General features: G+C 40.6%; 1 protein-coding gene across 3 annotated transcripts in view; it reads right to left on the bottom strand.

Annotated features, from left to right (window-relative positions):
* The window catches only part of LOC127352824 (transcriptional enhancer factor TEF-3), a 38,823-nt gene that overhangs the window by 1,284 nt on the left and 18,710 nt on the right, over positions 1 to 18,829 (bottom strand). For 2 of the 3 annotated variants that reach the window (XM_051381530.1, XM_051381532.1), the window contains exons 3-11: positions 12,887 to 12,951; positions 11,212 to 11,283; positions 9,520 to 9,654; positions 8,989 to 9,032; positions 8,635 to 8,696; positions 8,308 to 8,438; positions 7,391 to 7,564; positions 3,240 to 3,380; positions 1,979 to 2,131 (exon numbers count right to left, since the gene is read on the bottom strand). In XM_051381530.1, the coding sequence (XP_051237490.1) occupies positions 1,979 to 2,131; positions 3,240 to 3,380; positions 7,391 to 7,564; positions 8,308 to 8,438; positions 8,635 to 8,696; positions 8,989 to 9,032; positions 9,520 to 9,654; positions 11,212 to 11,283; positions 12,887 to 12,951 (977 nt within the window). The remainder of the gene's footprint in view (positions 1 to 1,978; positions 2,132 to 3,239; positions 3,381 to 7,390; positions 7,565 to 8,307; positions 8,439 to 8,634; positions 8,697 to 8,988; positions 9,033 to 9,519; positions 9,655 to 11,211; positions 11,284 to 12,886; positions 12,952 to 18,829) is intronic. The other variant, XM_051381531.1, reaches the window with a different exon arrangement.

Below are 18,829 nucleotides of genomic sequence, written 5' to 3'. Positions count from 1 at the left end.
GACCTCCATCATAGACGCAGTGGATGACATGATTGACCAATATCTTGTTTAAATCAAAGTGATTTCATTTAATAGGGCCACACTAGAGAATCAAATTAAATACGTGGCGTTTTCTTGATTAAAATAAAGTTTCATCTTGTACACAACTCTTTATTTACCCCTGTTTGTGGTTTTGGTAGAGCCATGGGTTTATGAATGTTCATACATGGCTTTAAATTCTATTCAAAAATAAAAAACAATAAATATCAAACACAAATATTAGATTTTAATTAAATGAACATACTGACAATAGCACATGGTTCTGTCAAATCTACTAAAACACTACATAATATAACATACTACTAACTAATAATGATTAATAAATTATACACGATGTCTCAGGTTTAAAATGTTCTGTTATTCTATGTGAAAGACTAATCTGTATCTGCAATAGAGCAGGAGGAGTTTGCCAATGCAACAAGCATACAACAAGCACACAACTTCACCAATTCATTACGCTCAATTGAGTTGCATTGAACACAGCACTTGTTCCATGAGGTATATCGATCCATTGTGCTCAGCTTTGCAATGTGAAATCTGTCATGCGAGTGCACGCATCTGTTGTCTATGTGTGCATGTCTGTGTGTGTGCACATTCGTTAATGAGCTGTTCATGGTTAATATGAGCTAAATCAGCCCATTGAGAAACCTAATGACATGCTGCCATGTAGTTGTCAGTGTGAGCTCAATATGGTCATTGTCCCTTGCCAAGTAGGAATGCAGCCGCCAATGGAAGGGACACCAATGTCTTTGAACCCTGGTGTCGAGGACCACTTTGTTACTATGGTGATACACTCCACTCTGTTCACTTTCCTCTATGTGTCCGCTCTCTGAGGAGCACACCGGCTCATTCAGAAAAGTCCAACTTACAGTGGAGTGCACAGAATGTTTTTACTCTGCAAGAAACCATAAAAAAGTGGTTCATAGGCAGTGAAAAATTGCCACCAGTTAATGGTCTGTCACTGTTACTCATAGGAAATATCACAGCCCAACCATATTTATTTAGACACCAACAGTTTAGCCGTTTCACAAACTCTATGACAGCAGGATATCTGCAAAATGCACTTTGAAACTGAAAGTGAATATGAATGTCCATGTGGCCTTATTTGCTTTATTGTCTCTGAATGGTATGAATGGAACTACATGAATGATGAAGGACGATGAGTGTGTTTCAATGCATGAATGTGTTGCAGACAATAATCATATTCAAATTCATTTTAGGTCAGGATAAGCTGTTTATGCCTCTTTATATGCATCTACACCACAAGCGACATTTTCTGAGCGGGGCTATAGTAACAAAGCTATTACAGCCCGCTATCAGTGAGTGTGTGTTAAGTATTCATTTATATACTATACTGGCATATCGTATTAAGGTTTCTTAAATATATCATATTAAGATTTCTAAAATAGTTGTTAAAGCAATAGATTGACATTTTAGGAAATATGTCAACTGCTAACTGAGTTTGATGAAAAGATTGATACCACTCTCATACTGTACGCTAAACATTAAGCTACCACTAGCAGCCGGTTAGCTTAGCTTAACATGAAAACTGTAAACAGTAAAATGGCTTGTAGCAGTTTGTAAACAATTGATATAAATAGTGTATAGTTAGTGTATAACACTACCGATTTTGTACACAAGGAGTGCCAGAATCAACTAAAAATGAACTTTCCTTTTTGTAACTTTAAGCTTTGAGCTTTAGACGTGCTGGTAGGTGAATTTGTTTTAACCTTCAGACAGGGTAAGGCTAGCTGTTTTCCCCTGTTTCCAGTCTTTATGCTAAGCTAAGCTAACTGGCGGCTGGTTGTAGCTTCATATTTAGCCTAGGTATAAGAGTGGTATTAATCTTCTCATCTAACTCTAAGAAAGAGAGTAATGATCCCAAAATCCCCAACCTCTATACACACACATACTGTATATCCCTAGTTGCTGTGGGTACCTGTAGGATAGTGAAGTTCTCCAGTACGCTGTTCATCATGTACTTCTCCGGCAGGTGTTTAAGCTTATGAATGAAGTTGATCATATATTCACATAACGGGGAACGGTGGATTCGAAACACATAGCGCCCATTCTCAAAACGTGCATACTCCGTCTAGGGAAAATGGATAGAATACAGGATAAGAGCATGCAATTAAATACATGGGATCATATACCATGTGTAAAGAGAATTTAAAACACATTAAAGCATGGAATGTCAAATATACTGTAAAACAAATAGGGATACATGTTCCACTTTAACTCAATTAGATACATTGGATATGAACATTTATGTGATAAGCTGTAATATGTGTAATATAATATACCTAATGCAGCATATGGCATGCCAGATATGACAATAAACATATTTCTCGTGACAACTGTAATCAAATGATGAAGCCATTAAATATCATCATGTGGCCTATTGAGGCAGATGGCTCTACCTAGGGATGTGTGTATGTGTTATATTCTGCAATCCATCAGCAGAAGGTGGGGGCAGGGCCACTATTGTGTCCAGTTAACAGGAAGCATAACAGTTAGTCATGCTGGAGAGATTTGTGGATCGCGTCAGTTTCCTAACCACAGATCAGTGGTAACTGACTGGAATCAATCTCCACCAGTAGCCGTTATTCACTCCTCTGTGCAATAATGTTTTTTTTTTTACATGGTCATGACCTCTTGATGGTGATATCTCATCCGTTTATCGAGCAATCAGTGATGCAAACTTCTTGAACTGTAGCCACATAGTATATAGTTTACCAAAACATTGGATTCTCTACAAAATGTGAAGCACAAAGTAAAGTCAGGGTGTAAAACAACCTGAAACATGAATGCTATGTACTGCATTTACTGGCAAATAAAACATGATAATGAAACTGGCCTACTCCTATAAGACTTCCATAAGAATAACAGTCTAATAAAATATTTTTATTCATAGAGACATTATGGACAGTAGTAGATCACAGTGAAAGTGGGAGACATAAAACTGGAATTTTGCTACAAATACTTTTTCAAAATCCTCAAGGGTTGCTTTCTTTTTAGTGACAGAAACTATGAGAAAATGTAGGAGAGCTAAGAAACTTTATGTTACAATATATGCAACCTTCCAGGAAATTTAGCAACGTTTCATAATAACTGAATGCTATGTGTCTGACTATCAGCAAACTCTAGTTTAAGTTTACAAACAAAACTATTCTTGATAACCCTCAGTATCCTTGTCTTACCTCCACTTTTTCCACCACCTGCTTGCCAAAGGAGCAGACTTTGGTGGATGAGGTGATAATCATGTTCTCAGAACTCTCATACTGACTGGAAACACCATAGAAGAAGCTGCTGTCATCCTGCAGGTTTACACTAAGGTCCGCCTAGAGGGAAGAAACAGATAACATGTCATGAGGTTCAACACACACCAGTCTGACCCAAAAGGAACTATAATACCAGCACCCTGGTGGTGTATGAGCACATATGCGGATTCACTGCCCTCCTTTAAATGGAGACGTGTGCTGCACATGTACACTGACCTGCTCCACATTGAGCGTTGAGAATATACTGTACCAGCTCCATAATCTGTAACAAAGTATCAGGTTCTGCTTTTCTTCTCACAGATATGGATCTCAAGGAACATGTGTGTCAGTCTGACAAAGACATCACCAAGAGTGTAATGGCTCATCAAAGCTTGAGAGTGATTCTCCGTAAAGCCAAGAGGCATCCAATGGCCAGATCCTTGTTAACCCAATGTAACGCTGTCAAATCCAGTCTCAAGATTCCCAAGATGCTGCGTATCTCTTTGTGTGTTTTGTTATAAGAAGATAATACAGAAGAAGATTTTAATCTTTGATTTGAATTTGTTTACTGCATTCATGAATGTTCTGATAGCTCACACATTCATAAGACGTATGTTGACATTTTAAAGAATGTTTAAAGAATGTTAGCACAGATGGTTAGGGCTCACATTACTTTTTATATTTCTTCCTAAACATGATACTTAAATCCAGTAAACGAAATCCTTCACAATTTTTGCAGAAAAAGAAACAAGGCGACATCTATTTTGTTGTCATTTTTTGTCATTTAGTAACAGCCATGCTGAATGACACATTTGTGTACTTGACTTCCTACATCAAAAATATGACTTCACAATTTAAAGGCAGCGCAGAGAGAAGTTTCTTCATCCTCATGTGGATGCAGATTCACCCATCTCTGATCCTCCCACTTGGTTTACTTTGAATTGAGGCGAGTATAATCTGATTTTGGATCAGACTGAGGTGCCGAGTCCTCTGTCAGACAGCTGGGCTGTTTTACCTTTTCCCCTGTCGGGCTCTTGTCTCCTAATGGGCCATTGAGACACCGCTCAGCCTCCTCTCATCTCTTCATCAACCCGTTCATCTTCATCCCTGGCTCATGTAATTCCTCTATTTGTCTTCATCCCTGGGGCCTAGTGACCCTCCCCGAACCGCCATTCCCTGCTTCCCTAACAGCCTGCGAGGGAATTCATCCAATTACAATCAGCAGCGTGCAATTGGCTGATTAGATCACTGTGGGCAAGCTCGCTGTGTAACAATTTAGCAGAGCCAGCTCAAATCGGATTCCCTCGGCACTTCAAAGGCGTGAGACAATCCGTTAGGACAGGGCCACGGGCGCTGAGGGGTGAGGAAGAAGGTGGGGAGAGGGGCAGGGCAGCCAGCGGCTGACAGGGGGGTTTGCTGGAAATTCAATCTAGAATGCCATAGCTTTGGAGGTGGCCCAGCCGCCTGTCACCGTCACCATGCCAACGTGCGCTTCAGCACACCCCCGAGTCATGACCTACCACGTGGCTGTGACACTGCGGCATCATGAAATAGGCTCTTCCTGTCTTTTACAATGGTGTAAATTAAGTTATTGTATTTTCAGATGTGTTGAGGATTTCATTTTGCTTATTTTCATGGCCAAGAGCATCTTTGCCGGGGTTTTTTTCCAGTATGGGTGTTGAAATGCCCAGCTGTTATATAGCATTTCAATGTTTTTTCATGGATGCCTTGAGAATTGGAAGACCCCCCCTTGGGATACAATAAGATGAACAGACTAAGAGGGGACAGTGTTATGAGCTTGTTTTCCTCTAGCAGGGAGTTGCACATGTCATAACTGTTAACTCCACTGGGCTCAGACATGAATCAAGAGAGTAATATTTCTGATGAATGACTTGTTGGTAACATGCCACCCACCATTTCTCCTGCCGTCCCATATCTCTTGTTCACACTGTCTGTGTCCCTATTTCTATCTGTTGCTCTTTATTGCTGTCTTGCTCTCATTTTCTTTATGATGTATGGTGGGGCAGCTCATCCCCTCCTGCCCCATACCCCTGAATCAAATGCCATGGCTTGACCAGCTGCTCTTTCCAAGGACTGAAGAAGACTACTTCCAAAATGGTGTCACTCACCAATGTCTTTTATCTATCCACAATAAATAATGTGGAAGTCAAACATGTGAGAAGGGTAATATCATACATACAAAGCCATCTGGTGGCATGAGACTTCAAGGCGGCACTTTGAACTTGACATTCACAGTCTTTGGCACTCTGAACTATAGTAGTTAAAGCTATATTATATATCAGCTTTGCAAGTCATGAGTGGCCTCGATGCAACACATTTTGACAAAGTGGATCAGAGGATGATAGTAATCATGTTTCTGAATCTTTCACAGCAGTGAAGATGATGGTTTGACACCATTCTTCCCCTAGGCGGCATGGTGTGCCTCAACAATGACCATCCAATCTAAGGACTCACAGTAGTGAAAGATTCCTTGGGCAGGGTGTGTTTGTCTCACCTGGCATGCTCTGTAGTACATGAATGGCTCAGGTGCTACTGAAAGCCCTGCCCGTCCCGCAGTATTTGAGAGGAAGGTTATAGTAGGTGAAGAGCATGATAGGCATGCCTCGCCTCAGACAACTTCTCAAGGCTCTCGTGACTCTGAGTCAGACCACACATGTCCTTTATTTTTCCAAACATGAGGAGTTTATTTAGGCCCTGCAAGGTTCAGGCTGGTACAGTCTAACCACCCATAGGAGAGAGAAACATATACGTATGTGTAGTCATGACTCTGCCCATTGATCCAATTCACCTGTTTGATCTGTTTGAGTTCTTTTCTTATTCTGCGCTTGGGATGAATTTAGAATAAGTGAGATATTGTTTCCTGTTGCTCCCAGCCTTTGTTATTAATAGAGGAAATATAAGCAAACTGAGAATTTGATAAATTAGATTACTAAACTTTGAGCATTTGTTAAACTACAGGTTACAAAATTAATGATGTTCTAACTTTTTCGTTAAATGAGAAGGCTATGACTAATTCAGCTAAATACTAGTATTTATTAGGTGTTCATACCTCCCACACATTATGGGAGAAGTCTCCAACTAAGCTCCCAGTTTTGGCACCATTAATTCACCACAACAGTAGTGAGTTGATGGATGAATTACAGTTTGTTCAGTGATTCCCTGACATACTTTCTGACAACATCGCTTTATACTTCCCTTCCCTCTCTCTCCCAATCTGCCTTTTTTCAGGTGGACAATTTGCATATTTCATTTATATGTTATCAACGATATCACATTCTGCTCCAACTATCTCCTTTCCTTCCCCTGAATCTTAAGTTGACTTTGTCATCATACTTGACTATCTCACATCTCTCTGTGTCTGATGGTGAATTGGAGGTGTGGCGTGTGTGTGTGTGGGGGGGGTATCTATAAATAAGTATATGAGGGCGGGGTGTGAGTGTTGGACTCAGTCTTATAGCACAGAGACAGGTGCCTGGGCTCACATTTCCCCTAGTGAAAGATCAGGCCTGCCACTCTCCCCAAGGCTGCTGTCACACACACAATCACATGCACACGCACACATACAGAAACATACAAATACACTCACGCCTAATGCACACTGCACAGCAATGCTTCCTTTGCCGGCATATAAACCACTGATCAGGTCATGGGAGCAATGACTTTCAATTCATTCTAGTTTTAAATCACTTAAAACTTAAATCATCTTAAGTTCCTTTAACTCCAGTTCAACACAGTTTACAACGCTAGCCCATTAACGCCCAACAGGTGTTACAAAACATTAACAATATTCACCTTCATGACTTAGGGAGGATTATATGCTGTCGTGATTTATGAAACATGCCACACACATGTATCATGAGTATCAGACTGAGCTTTGCAAAAAAAAAAAAAAAAAAAACGTTTTAATGAATGAATTGAATGATTTATCAGTTGAAATTATTTTAAAAGAATTCACTGAACTTGGAGGAAGTGGATGGAAGTGAAAGGGACAGATTGGGATTGGACTGATCTGAACTGAACTGAGTTTCTCTAAAAATAACTTTTTTTTTCAATGCACAAAAATGTTTTACCCAGAACTTGACGAGAAAGAAAGCATTGTGTGGCCCTTTGTCAAACAGCTCCTTCAGGCCTCCTTTCTTCTCAGGGAACTTGTCGTAGATCTGTCTGACATCCACCGACTCCAGATAGGCATCACTGTAGCTCGGGTTGGACTGGCCGATGTGCACAAACAGGTGCTTGTTGAACTGGACAGACAAAAGTGCATATCAGGAGATTAACAGAGCCAAAAATGACAAGTGTCCATTATGCTAAATTGTCTTTAACACCATGTGCACTGGCACTGCAGGACATCTGTCACATTAGGCCTGCTGTTCCTTTGAATCATATTTATTAGAATATCCCATCACCTGTCTCAAGGGTCCCACCCTTTTTGTTCCCACTTGCACCATTCATCATTACATGATGTGCTGCTATGTACAGTATATTCTGTATGTGTTAATACATATTGCAGATCCTGTGGTCTTTGTGAGTGGCTTTAATCTTTGAATTTTGAATACTTGAATCACTGCTCATGCCAACTACTAGGTTCTTTATCTGTTTTATTTCAAACAGCGAGTATTTTTACATTTTAACAAAGCTATCCAGCAACAAGGGTTGAGAATGGCATATGTAAAAAAAAATGTATCCAGCAACAAACTGATATATACAGTGTAAATCAACAATAGAGAGTAAAACTGTGACTTAGTAATCATTATTGCTTAATTGGACTTGTTGGCACAAGCAGGCAGGAAAGCCTTGTGGTGTGTGAAATCCTTTTTCAGATGACTAAGTAGTAAAAAACCTGAGGAACAAAACATTGAGAATAAAGTGAGTTTTTCGGGTGATGGATCCTATCAATAACAGTAGTGATGAAGAAATAAAATAACCCTTTATGTGGAGACCCTTTGGAATATGGATAAGACAAAGTTATCTCTTGTCTTCTACTCACAGTCTCTGGGTCCTGAGGTTGCTCCAGGAAGGCAGAGAACTCCAGCATCCGCAGTTTGGAGCTGGCAATACTTCTGCCCTGCCAAGGTGGGGCACTGGGAGACATTGATAGCCCTGCTGTGCTTTCATAACCTGCAGACAAGAGGGCAGTGAGTGCGTAAATGTGTGATTTGAGTGCGACAGTGTAACAACCTAAAAAGAAAATGCAGCGATACTGCAGCTATTTGTCTGAGCTTTGTACAAGCTCTTCATCACGAGCTGGGTTGTCTCATCACTTTGCCGCCCTGACAGCCCTCTGTCAACACGACAGAGGGGAAAGAGAACCCACCTGTTATGGGGGCCGGGCCGGACGCTTGCATGGCGTAACTCTGCTGGGAGAAGGGCTTAATGCTGTAAAGACGAGACAGACAAGAGAGGGAGAGGCATGTTATGCACCGTCTCGGCCTCATGACCCCATCTCACATGCTAATTGGACCGCCTGACCTCTAAAGACGCAGGAGGCAGAGTGGTATGCTGAATGTCAGACAGCTGAAGACTTTTCTTTATAATTGCTCTGATATGTATTAATTTGTTCTGAGATTCAGTCTCTGACTGAAATGTATCTGATGGTTATTAAGCTGATCACATGAGAAATAACTGATGGATACTATAGTACTACAGAGTAGATAGAATGGCAACTCACTCTTCATGGCCTCCTGGCTGTCCTGGAAGAGCCCCGTGCCAAAACTGGGAAAGAAAAAAGAATTAAAAGTGCACACTGTATTACACAGTTCAACCTGGACACTAATTCTCACATATCAATTATGTTGTGATTATGTTGTGTTTATTCTGCATTTCAAAGTAGATGCACAGAGCTGAGAAGAAAATCAAGCTAAAATGTGTAAAATCAAAAAGATGAAACACAGTCTTTCTAAAAGTTTAATGTATTTTTGACAAGCACATAGAATAAATAAAATAATTCAAAGTCTCAAATATGAAAAATGTATACAAACTGAATTTACAAAGAGGAACAGCAGTCACAAGATAAAATTAACCAACATCCAGGGAAATGATGGGCATGTATCAGTACATAAGGCGATGAAAAAAAAATGCAAATTGGCCACAACTAACAAACCACAGGCTTTGGGATAAAGTCAATGGTATTTTTTAAATAAACATGGCAACTGCTCAGTATATAATCTGAATAAGGTGGTGTACGAGGTCAGAGACTTACCCCACCACTAGTGGGGTAAGCTGGCCTAGAAAGGCCCTGGAGAGCCATCTTGTTCTGGAAAGCCGTGGGTGAGATGATCTGGGCTGAGGACATGGTGGCCATACTCTGCAGGGCCTTGTCTTTGGCAGCCTGGTCCTATGGAGAGGGACAGAGAGCGAGAGTAAGACAGACAGACAGGCGGTTACGCAAAGTGAGAGCACACATCAGATTCCATTTAAGTAGGCGCCCCACTTCACCGGTAACACAAGCAGAGCCGTAAAAGGGGAAATGAAGGGCCGAGGCCAGCTTGCATCATCGGTGAATCCCTGCCAGGCAGAGAGCTGAAGAGAAGGTGATATTACAGTCAAGGGCCTTTGGGTCAAGAGTTAAGTTTATTGCTTTGGCAGGGGCAAGCCAGTGATGACAACTAAGCTTCTGTTGGAGGTCATACTGGAAGACAAGGCAGGCAACAGGGTAATATGTCAATATGCAAAAAAAATGTATGCATATGTTCAAAATAACTAGATAGCTTTAAAATTGTATTTCCTGTGTGACACTGTAAAGTGATACACGTCTTGTTTTTAAATCCACTCCTTCAGCAGTTTCCGAACCATAGAGGAACACAAGCACTCGCCGCCCAGCCCTAATGGGCAAGGCCACACAGTGCATTCTTCTTCCCAGAACTGGCTAACACAAGGGCATAGCTGAAATATGGGGGGTACATGTGGTAGGGATCTCAGTTACACCAAAGACGTATTTAAAAAGGCCTGTCACAGGGGCAAACCCTGTGACCAATGCCGGGCCCTGCCAGCTGAACCCTCGTGGCTGCCGTCCAAGGTGAGAGAGAGTCCCGTTGCCTGCTGTGACTGCGAGTATGCGGGTGTATGTGGGTGAGAAATGTAAACTGAGAAAGTACTGAGGGGACAGGGATATGTAAGCTCTCAGCGTACCACACAGGAAAACCTTTATTGAGGTACTTATCAAATGTAATACTGGGATTCATTTGTTTCCTGACTATAGCGTTTGGTTCATCTTGTTTATAATCGTGCACACCAAGCCTCAGGCTTCCAGAAATATGTTCACATTTCATCAAAATGTGTCAGCATCCCATTTAAAACTAGCATCAATTAGAAGGTGGAATTAAAATAGCCAATCATTTGTACCTTTGTGTTAATGGAATGTGAACATTTACAATCTTTAACAAAACATTAAACTTCATTGTAAGAGGGAATAATATAAGTTAATAATATTTTCACCCTCTTCCCATCTGCTGCTGCTCAACTTGATTAAAATCATGATAATAACTTCAGCTCAATGCAGGCACCATGGTCTGATTATGATTTAAAAGCCTGTATGGTCAATCAGTTGTTAGTATGTCGAGAAACAACATACTAATCACAACCTCAGCTATGAATATTTGTTTTGTCTGGATGTGAGCACAGAGGAGATGAGCAACATCTTCAAGTAGTAACCTTGATTGTTTGTATTTTGTGTGGGACCCCCTAGGAAACAAGATGACCCATCTCACAGGGCCTCTCCTAACTGAATGAATTTGCATAATAAATAGACATTTGCAATTACTGATTTGATTAAATTCATATATCAGTAAATCTCAACATTTCCTGTGTAAAGTGTGTTTAACAAAAGCAATTCTTCTTAAATCCATAAATCCTCCAAAGCATTTAGTAAATATAAAAAAAGCAGTTGACTCACGTAGCGTACCTTCAGCTTCACCTGGATCTCCCTGGCCTTTCGCCGGGCTAAAACCTGAATGTGACTAGATACCTGAAAGACAAGCAGCAGACAACACAGCAGAGTTGAGCATTGTATTTATGTGACATGTTTCCAGCTAAAATGGGTGGCATGTTGGCTTAATAAAAAAGTTGTTGCCTCACAGTAACCAGACGGGGAGTGGCAACCTGACCACGCTGTACCCTCATCAGGACCCCGTGCACAAGATGAGTGGGTTTAGATAATGGATAATAGAAGCTCAAAAGGGACAAAATGTTCAGTCGGGGTCACTGAGCAACTTTTGTTTTATTCTTTAAGCATTTTTGCATCACAAAAGTAATAAGCAAAGATTATAAAGCAATATATTTTAGCTTAGCTAGGAATAGGACCTAAAATGATCTGTCTGTTGGTCTGTCAACATAAAATATAAAACTGCCTGAAATTCAGTATGGATCTTCATGATCTCACACATTTGTGAGGGAATGACAAATATTAAAATCTAATGGGATAACTTGAAATGTATAAAGCACATTCATGCACCCCACAGGATGAACCACTGACATTTTCATTCAACAGACAATTGAAAATAACATTGCTGTTGAGTTTTTTAAATGTAATTTTTCAGTGCTATCGTATTGGGATGGAGAAATGGAAATCTCAGAGGAGGATATCTCAAAACTGATTCACATAAAAACATGGCTCAGTACCACCAAAGCCAATTATGTGTTTTGATGAACTGCCATAAGCTACACATTTTCCATGTATCCCCCAAGAATATCCAAAATAACATTAAAATACTGTAAAGCATAAATTATTTTTCATAATTTTTTTTACTTTGAGTTAAAGCAGCTCCTGCAGACAATGCAAGCAACACCACTTACACTGGTTTTAGATTTTAAAAGTAAAATATTGCTAAACTGCTTTTATTATATATAACACTGTGTTCTTTCACTCTGCTTAGCCCCATCTTACAATTACATATATATTACAATCTGGATTAAAATTCAATGCAAATGCAGAAAAAAATGGCATTTGTTTCTCTATATCACAGAATCTTTATTGGTAACATTTTCTGCCTGTCAGAGCAGCTTTCTCAAGAAGCTGTACTCCAACACAGCCATCAATCAGTTTACTGTTGGTGGACCAGCAGGTGTCCCTCTATCCCTCCAACCTGTCCCACCATCCATCTCTGATCCCTCACTGCCCCCCTTCTTCTCTCATCTCCACTCATCTCTTTTCATTCCCACATCAACTCTGCCAGATGACTTAGCAGAGACCCTTTCTCTCCACATCCATCATTGCCCATACATCAGTCCTTCCATATCAAATACCGTAGTGAGGATAGGGTTCCAAATCCCTCACCCGTCCCACGTCAGTCTCCCATCCAGATCACCATATTCCCCAGCTTCTTTCCCCGTCTAACAAGCACCAGATCCATGAGGTGGTGAAGAAACAACACCGACACATGATCCTATAGCATCTGTGCATTGGGCTCTGGCCCGAAATCAATCGTCATCTCCAGCCCTCCACATTGGAGCGAGTGAGAATTCGGGGAGGGGGGGTACCCAGGGTGTTGGGGCATCACTCAGCAAGAGAGGACTTTCTGGAGGGCTCCAAAAATAGGGGCTGCTTCAAATGGCATTTGCAAAGAACTTACCTGCTTCCTGGTCCGCGTCTTCCCTGTGCGAAGTTTGATGTACCGTGCAATCAACTCGTTTCGTCCTGTAAATGACCAGAAAACAACATCATTTAGTTTGACAAATAGCACACGGTCCACTTATCGGACGTGTTCCGGAGCTTTCAGCCACATTTCAACTATCTTCAAGATCAACGTCAAATTAATCTGACATTAAATATTTTATTGTAATTTCCTTCAAATTTGGCAAAACTTGAAAGAAGGGCTAAACAGCATTATGTCAAATATTGAAATGTTAAAGGAGAAAAAAAATTACAAAGCGGAATACTGTAGCTTGCAATTGTCTTATTGTGAAAAAATATAAAGCTATAAAACAGTAATCCTCTGACCTAACAATAGAGTAAGCAACTAAGGAACCATGTTGAATTTAAGTAAAATAAAGGTCAGCACAATAACATCAGCAAACCCGTGTTTGTTTATTTTCCCTGCATAAGTCACATTCCTTCTATTGAGTTTCACTCCATATTTCCACATGGTCTTCCACCCCCCCCACCCTCGTCTGATGAGATTAAACAGCCAAGGCATTTAACCATTTAACCAAAGAAAAGGTTTTACAGTTTCTTTCGTTGTTAAGGTGATTTCTTGCTAGTGTTGTTATACTGATAATAACACAGTATAAGACAGCGGAATTAATTTTGCCCATGGTGTGCTTAAACTGAAAGTAAGGGGCTGATGAGGAGTTCTAAGTGTAGAGGAATTAAAATGTTTTAGTATTACCTCATCATCAGTGACCCTGCTCTGCATGCCTTGCAAAACCACAAAGTATGAGTGGGAGGAATGAGGAAATGTATGCATTTCTGTGCACATATTTATACAAATATGTATGTGCTGCAGTTACTGAAGTCACTGTATAATTAGCTAAATCAACTGCTTCAAATATGTTCATGTCCAAGTTTACGTATACTTGGAAGAGTTTGGATGCTTGCACATACAGATGAGTGTGCAAACACATGCGCCCAAAGCAAGAGTCAAGGCCATCAAGTGTGTCAATGCTGAAAACTGCAAGCGTAAGAATATCACTAAGTATATACATCTGTCTGTTAGAGAGCTTGCATCAGTCTCAGCCTGACCTCCTGAGTGTACACTGAGCTCAAATCTCTACAGTGAGTGTGTGTCTGTGCACTTATACTGCTGACAGACAGGTCACATTGGCAGGGCAGGTGGAGGCTGCAGCCATGCGATCCTCGGGCCGGACTCAGGACAGACACGGCACAGGCCAGTGAGTGACCAAAGGGGGCCCAGTCTGGTGAGGCAGCCAGGCAGCTGGTGTGTGTGTCAATGTTTATGGAATATGCCTTTACGCCCGCAGTAAATCTTGGCCTCGTCTGCCCCCCCATCCTGAGTGTCCGGTTACAGTGGAGGGCAACGGTCATGTGGCTTCTTTCACCCTCTTCTACAAAACTAAACCTCTAGTTTAATGGTTCAGATTGTAAAAACGCACAGATAGACATGGATGCACAGTAGGCTTTGTACAACTGCCATGCAAGTCCATGTGATGTAAGATGGACTGTAAAGCCACTAGCTATTATGGGGAATACATAGCAGACAGTGATTAAACAATTAGTCAATAATCGACTAGTCCATTAACAGATAATTAAGCTGAAGCAATTTCAAAAATCATCACCAAGTCATTTATTGCATAAAAATGCTACACATTTGCTGGTTGCAACTTCTCAAATGAATATTTTCTGTATTACTTCATTTTAAATCATCATCAACTGAATATATTTGGATGTCACATTGTGCTCTGGGAAGTTGTTATGGGCATTTTTTACAATGCACATTTGATAGACATAAAAACAAACAACAGAAGAATCTCAGAAATAATTAATAGATGAATTAAAAATTAAAATAATCGTTATATAGAGAACAGTACATTTACAAACAGACCTAATAAAAAGGAGGAAACAAACACACACAAGATCAGTCACAGAATGAATCACTCAACTCTTGTACTCAAAGGAGATCTCTCACGCTCCCACACAGGCCCACACACAGACACCAAACACACCCACACACACACACACACACACACACACACACACACACACACACACACAGAGAGAGAGAGTCATATAAGAGTTTGCTAGACTTTGCACCACCTCTTAAACATGGTCATTTTTCCCTTGGCACCACATCTCCATGTGAATTAACACATAGATCAGTCACGACACACAACCTGGTACAAACCCGTCAGATTTTCCCTTACATAGTGACGCTTGGGTCAGACCTCACAACGCTGTACCAACTGGCCAATCCAGTGAGCCCAAACGGTGAAAAGAGGAAACCTGAAGCTTGGCTGAACCTCTCAGAAATTTAGTCAGCCAATAAAAGTGATCAGATTTTGCGCGGAATGCAAAACACTGCTTCTTCCCGGTGCTCATGTGACCCAGCCGTCCTAGTCCTTGCAGTCTGCTCAGACAAGTTTCACTTAATGCTTTTTGAAAGCATGTATGTTTTGTTGCTAAGTCCTTACAGAAACAACTTAGATTCTCCCTGCCGGGTATATGAACTGACAACCTATCAACCAGAAGTGCCCCTATAAAGTGTAGAAACACGGCAACAACGTTACATTAAGTCAGACAGGGCAAGAAACACAAGCAGACGGTCAGACAGGTTGTAAACAAGCCAACAGTTTAGTCAGATTGTCAAAACAATTTTATTCTGAGGTAAAACTGAAAAGGAGTGCAACAAAAATGTTTGTAATGAACCCTCATTGCATAGGAAAACTACAGTAAGTACGGCAGTTAGGAGTTGAGAATATAATCTGTGATGGATGTTTATAAAACTTGCTGTTATAGTTTGCCTTTGTTTTCTATTCCAAATTATTTTTTAAAACTGATTGTCTGACTACATATGTTTCGTGCCCCGTCAGACTTTCTAGTAATGTTGCTGCATTTCCAGATTTCAGCAAATACTTAGATTAGTATAATATATTATTATTGATTAACATGGCCAAGTTGTAATAAACTGGAATTATCTATGAGGATAGCTGTAAATAACCTTAACTCACATTGGCCCTGTATATCTGATAGAACTGTTTAGGTGGGCTTCACCACAGGTCCCTGATGGCTGCACAAGTGACAAAGGCTTTGGAAAGGTGGAATCCACGTCTCCTGGAAATCCCTGCAGCCAAATATGCTTTGTTCAAAAGCACACCGGCACTATTATGTTGCCACTATGTGGAATCAGCTGGACCATCATGCCTGCCAAATTAAATGAGACGTTGTTCTTCCATGCCCTCTAGAACAACACACAGAAGCATTTTCTGATCCGACCTCCGTTATTGAAAGGACGATATCGGAAACCGTTATAAATCACTGCTGAAAAATAAATCTGTTTTATGATGTGGTAAGGTTTGGTTAAATTTAGGCACAAAAACAACTTGGTTAGGTTTAGGGAAGGTTTGGGTTAAAATCACTACTTCACTAAGGTTAGGGGACCTTTGTTGCCATAGTGACAATAACAAAGAAGGGTTTGACTGTCAGTTTGAAATAGGAAATGAACAGCAATCTCTTGTGTTAAAGTGCAACGTTTTTGTTGACCCTCCTCCTCCACCCCTTCTCCTTTGCTCTCATCATAATCACTATGACCCCTAGAAGACTTTGTAAATAAAATTGAAAATTCAAATTAAAAGTCGAACATTTGATATGCAAAAATGCAAAAATGTCATCAGCCAAGTTCCATTAGCAACATATAGGTTGTAATAAAAATTACATTATGCAACAGAGTAATATTATGTGAGTGAATCAGTGTTGGAGAGCAAAAGATTTAAAAAAGTGGTCGATCTGAGTCCTTGTAAAGACCCAGGCCCCTAAAACACACACACATACAGTATGTACACACACATATTACTCAGCTGTAGAACTGCCTTTGTGTGAGGCTTTTATGGACTAAACCCCTCTCTCAAATGCTGTCTACTCCAGTTTATACACACAGTTGAACACATAGACATAGACACACACACACTTTAGCCCCAGTCACGGCATTCATTCTGTCTCAATCTTATTTTCCTTTTCAAGGCTGTAACTCCTCAACCGTTTAGTGTTTATCGGGAGGTGCACTCGCTTGCCGATTGTTTGAGCCCTTAAATGCATATTTCTTTAATTCCCCAGGGATTAAGAAAGTGTTCCACATTTCCTCGCAATCAAACTCCTGAAAAGACGAACAGAGAGCTTTGTCAAAGTCCTCACAGTACTTGACCTCAAATGAACATTAAGTTGCCTGGATTGAGTTCCTCACATTACAGCAGCAAGTTCTTGCACTTCCCAGCAATTTATCTTCTGGAAACTTCATTCAGTGTACAGTAAGATGTACATTGTGCGTCCAATCCAATAGGGATTTTCAAAGTAGCAGACACAGATGCATGAGCATGTCTCCACAGATGAATAAAAACTTTTCATGAATTCAGAAAAAGACAGACCATCTTTTCACTTTGGTACCAGACATGGAAACTGGGCCCAAGCTGTCAGACTTGTTCAACCTAAAAACCCATGTAATTGTCAAGTCAAGGACAAGCATATGAGACACTGAAATCAGAGTTGTAGAGTTTGTCTGTGTTTTTTCTGTGACATTGAAAAAGCTTTTTCTTCTCAGGAATAATGATTAAAAAGGTATTCTACCACCAACAGAGCAAAGGACAAACTGCTTTATCAATATGTCGGTATCCCCATTCAAAATTAGCCACGTATGTACTGCAAGCATTAAACAGCTTCATTAATGGGCTGTCGAAGAGGCTACGCTTCATGTTCTAGTATCAGATGCCCTGCCACTCCTAGTGTGAGCGCTTGGGGAAGGGCCCATCAAAAATACCCTCCAACACACCCATGAGATCAGAGAGGGGACTCAGTCACACAGTGATGAGATCATGATATCAAATGGGAGTAGCACAGTGAACTTGTGCCAGCCAAGGCTGCAGGAAAGTCACTAGGAACATTATACCATCACCCACTGGTCCACAGTTTGATGTTGTTTATCACACTGCCTGCAGTCACAGACTTGTCGGGAGGAAATCTGATTCTACAAAAATGTCTTAAGGGCATGAAAAGTGACTGACCACAGCAGCAGCAGCAAAGGAGGAGTGTTTAAGAGTTCAGGGGATACTGCTGGCTTGTGCAAATTAGAAAACATTATAATCATTAAGTTTATAGGTAATATTTCTGTTGCTGGTAGATTAAGTGGTTAAGTTTCCGGTGTCTATAATATTTATAGTTTCCACACTGCCTGCAACAGAATTGTTTTTAGACTCAAAAGTGACTGTCTAGAGTCACTCTGATCAAGTGGTGCTGTTTTACTGTGTCCCAAAGCACACCTCTAATTCCAACTTGCAATAACTCATATATGTGTGGTGGCAGCCAAAACAAGTTGTGAATACGACAAACTTGCTTATTTACTCATCCAGAAGTTACAGAGCAATGCTGTCATTGATTAGGATGATGTTCAGCAGCTAGGCAGTAACTTTATCTGTCTGCTGTTTGGTGCTAAGCAGGTTTTTAGAGCATTTTCTCTCTAAACAACATTATAAGAGCACTGACAGTGAAATAAAATATTAAAGTTGCAGGCCGGATAAGCTCCATGATGCTAACAGAAGCTGCAGATTTAGGTGATTATTATTTGTCGGTTCTTCACACATTTCGCGGTCACTATAGTTTCTCCTTGTACTTGGAAGGGGAAGGTAAACTGAGTTGGTTACAATTTGCAACTACACCGCTAGATTGCCTCTAAATCCTACACACTGGTTCTTTATAGCAAGCCTATGTAACTTTCGCTGTGGTAAGTGGTAATTACAGAATAATGGCATACTGAAATCGCTTAATTTCCCCAAATTCTCCAGAAAGCCGTTTTTACAATGTCAACATTAGGCAATCTGGCTGAGGAAGCAAATGGAAGCAAGTGGATACATCT

This window comes from Dicentrarchus labrax, unplaced genomic scaffold (genome assembly GCF_905237075.1).
Source record: "Dicentrarchus labrax unplaced genomic scaffold, dlabrax2021, whole genome shotgun sequence".
Lineage (NCBI taxonomy): Eukaryota > Metazoa > Chordata > Actinopteri > Moronidae > Dicentrarchus > Dicentrarchus labrax.
This window is presented reverse-complemented; position numbering and strand designations above follow the sequence as displayed.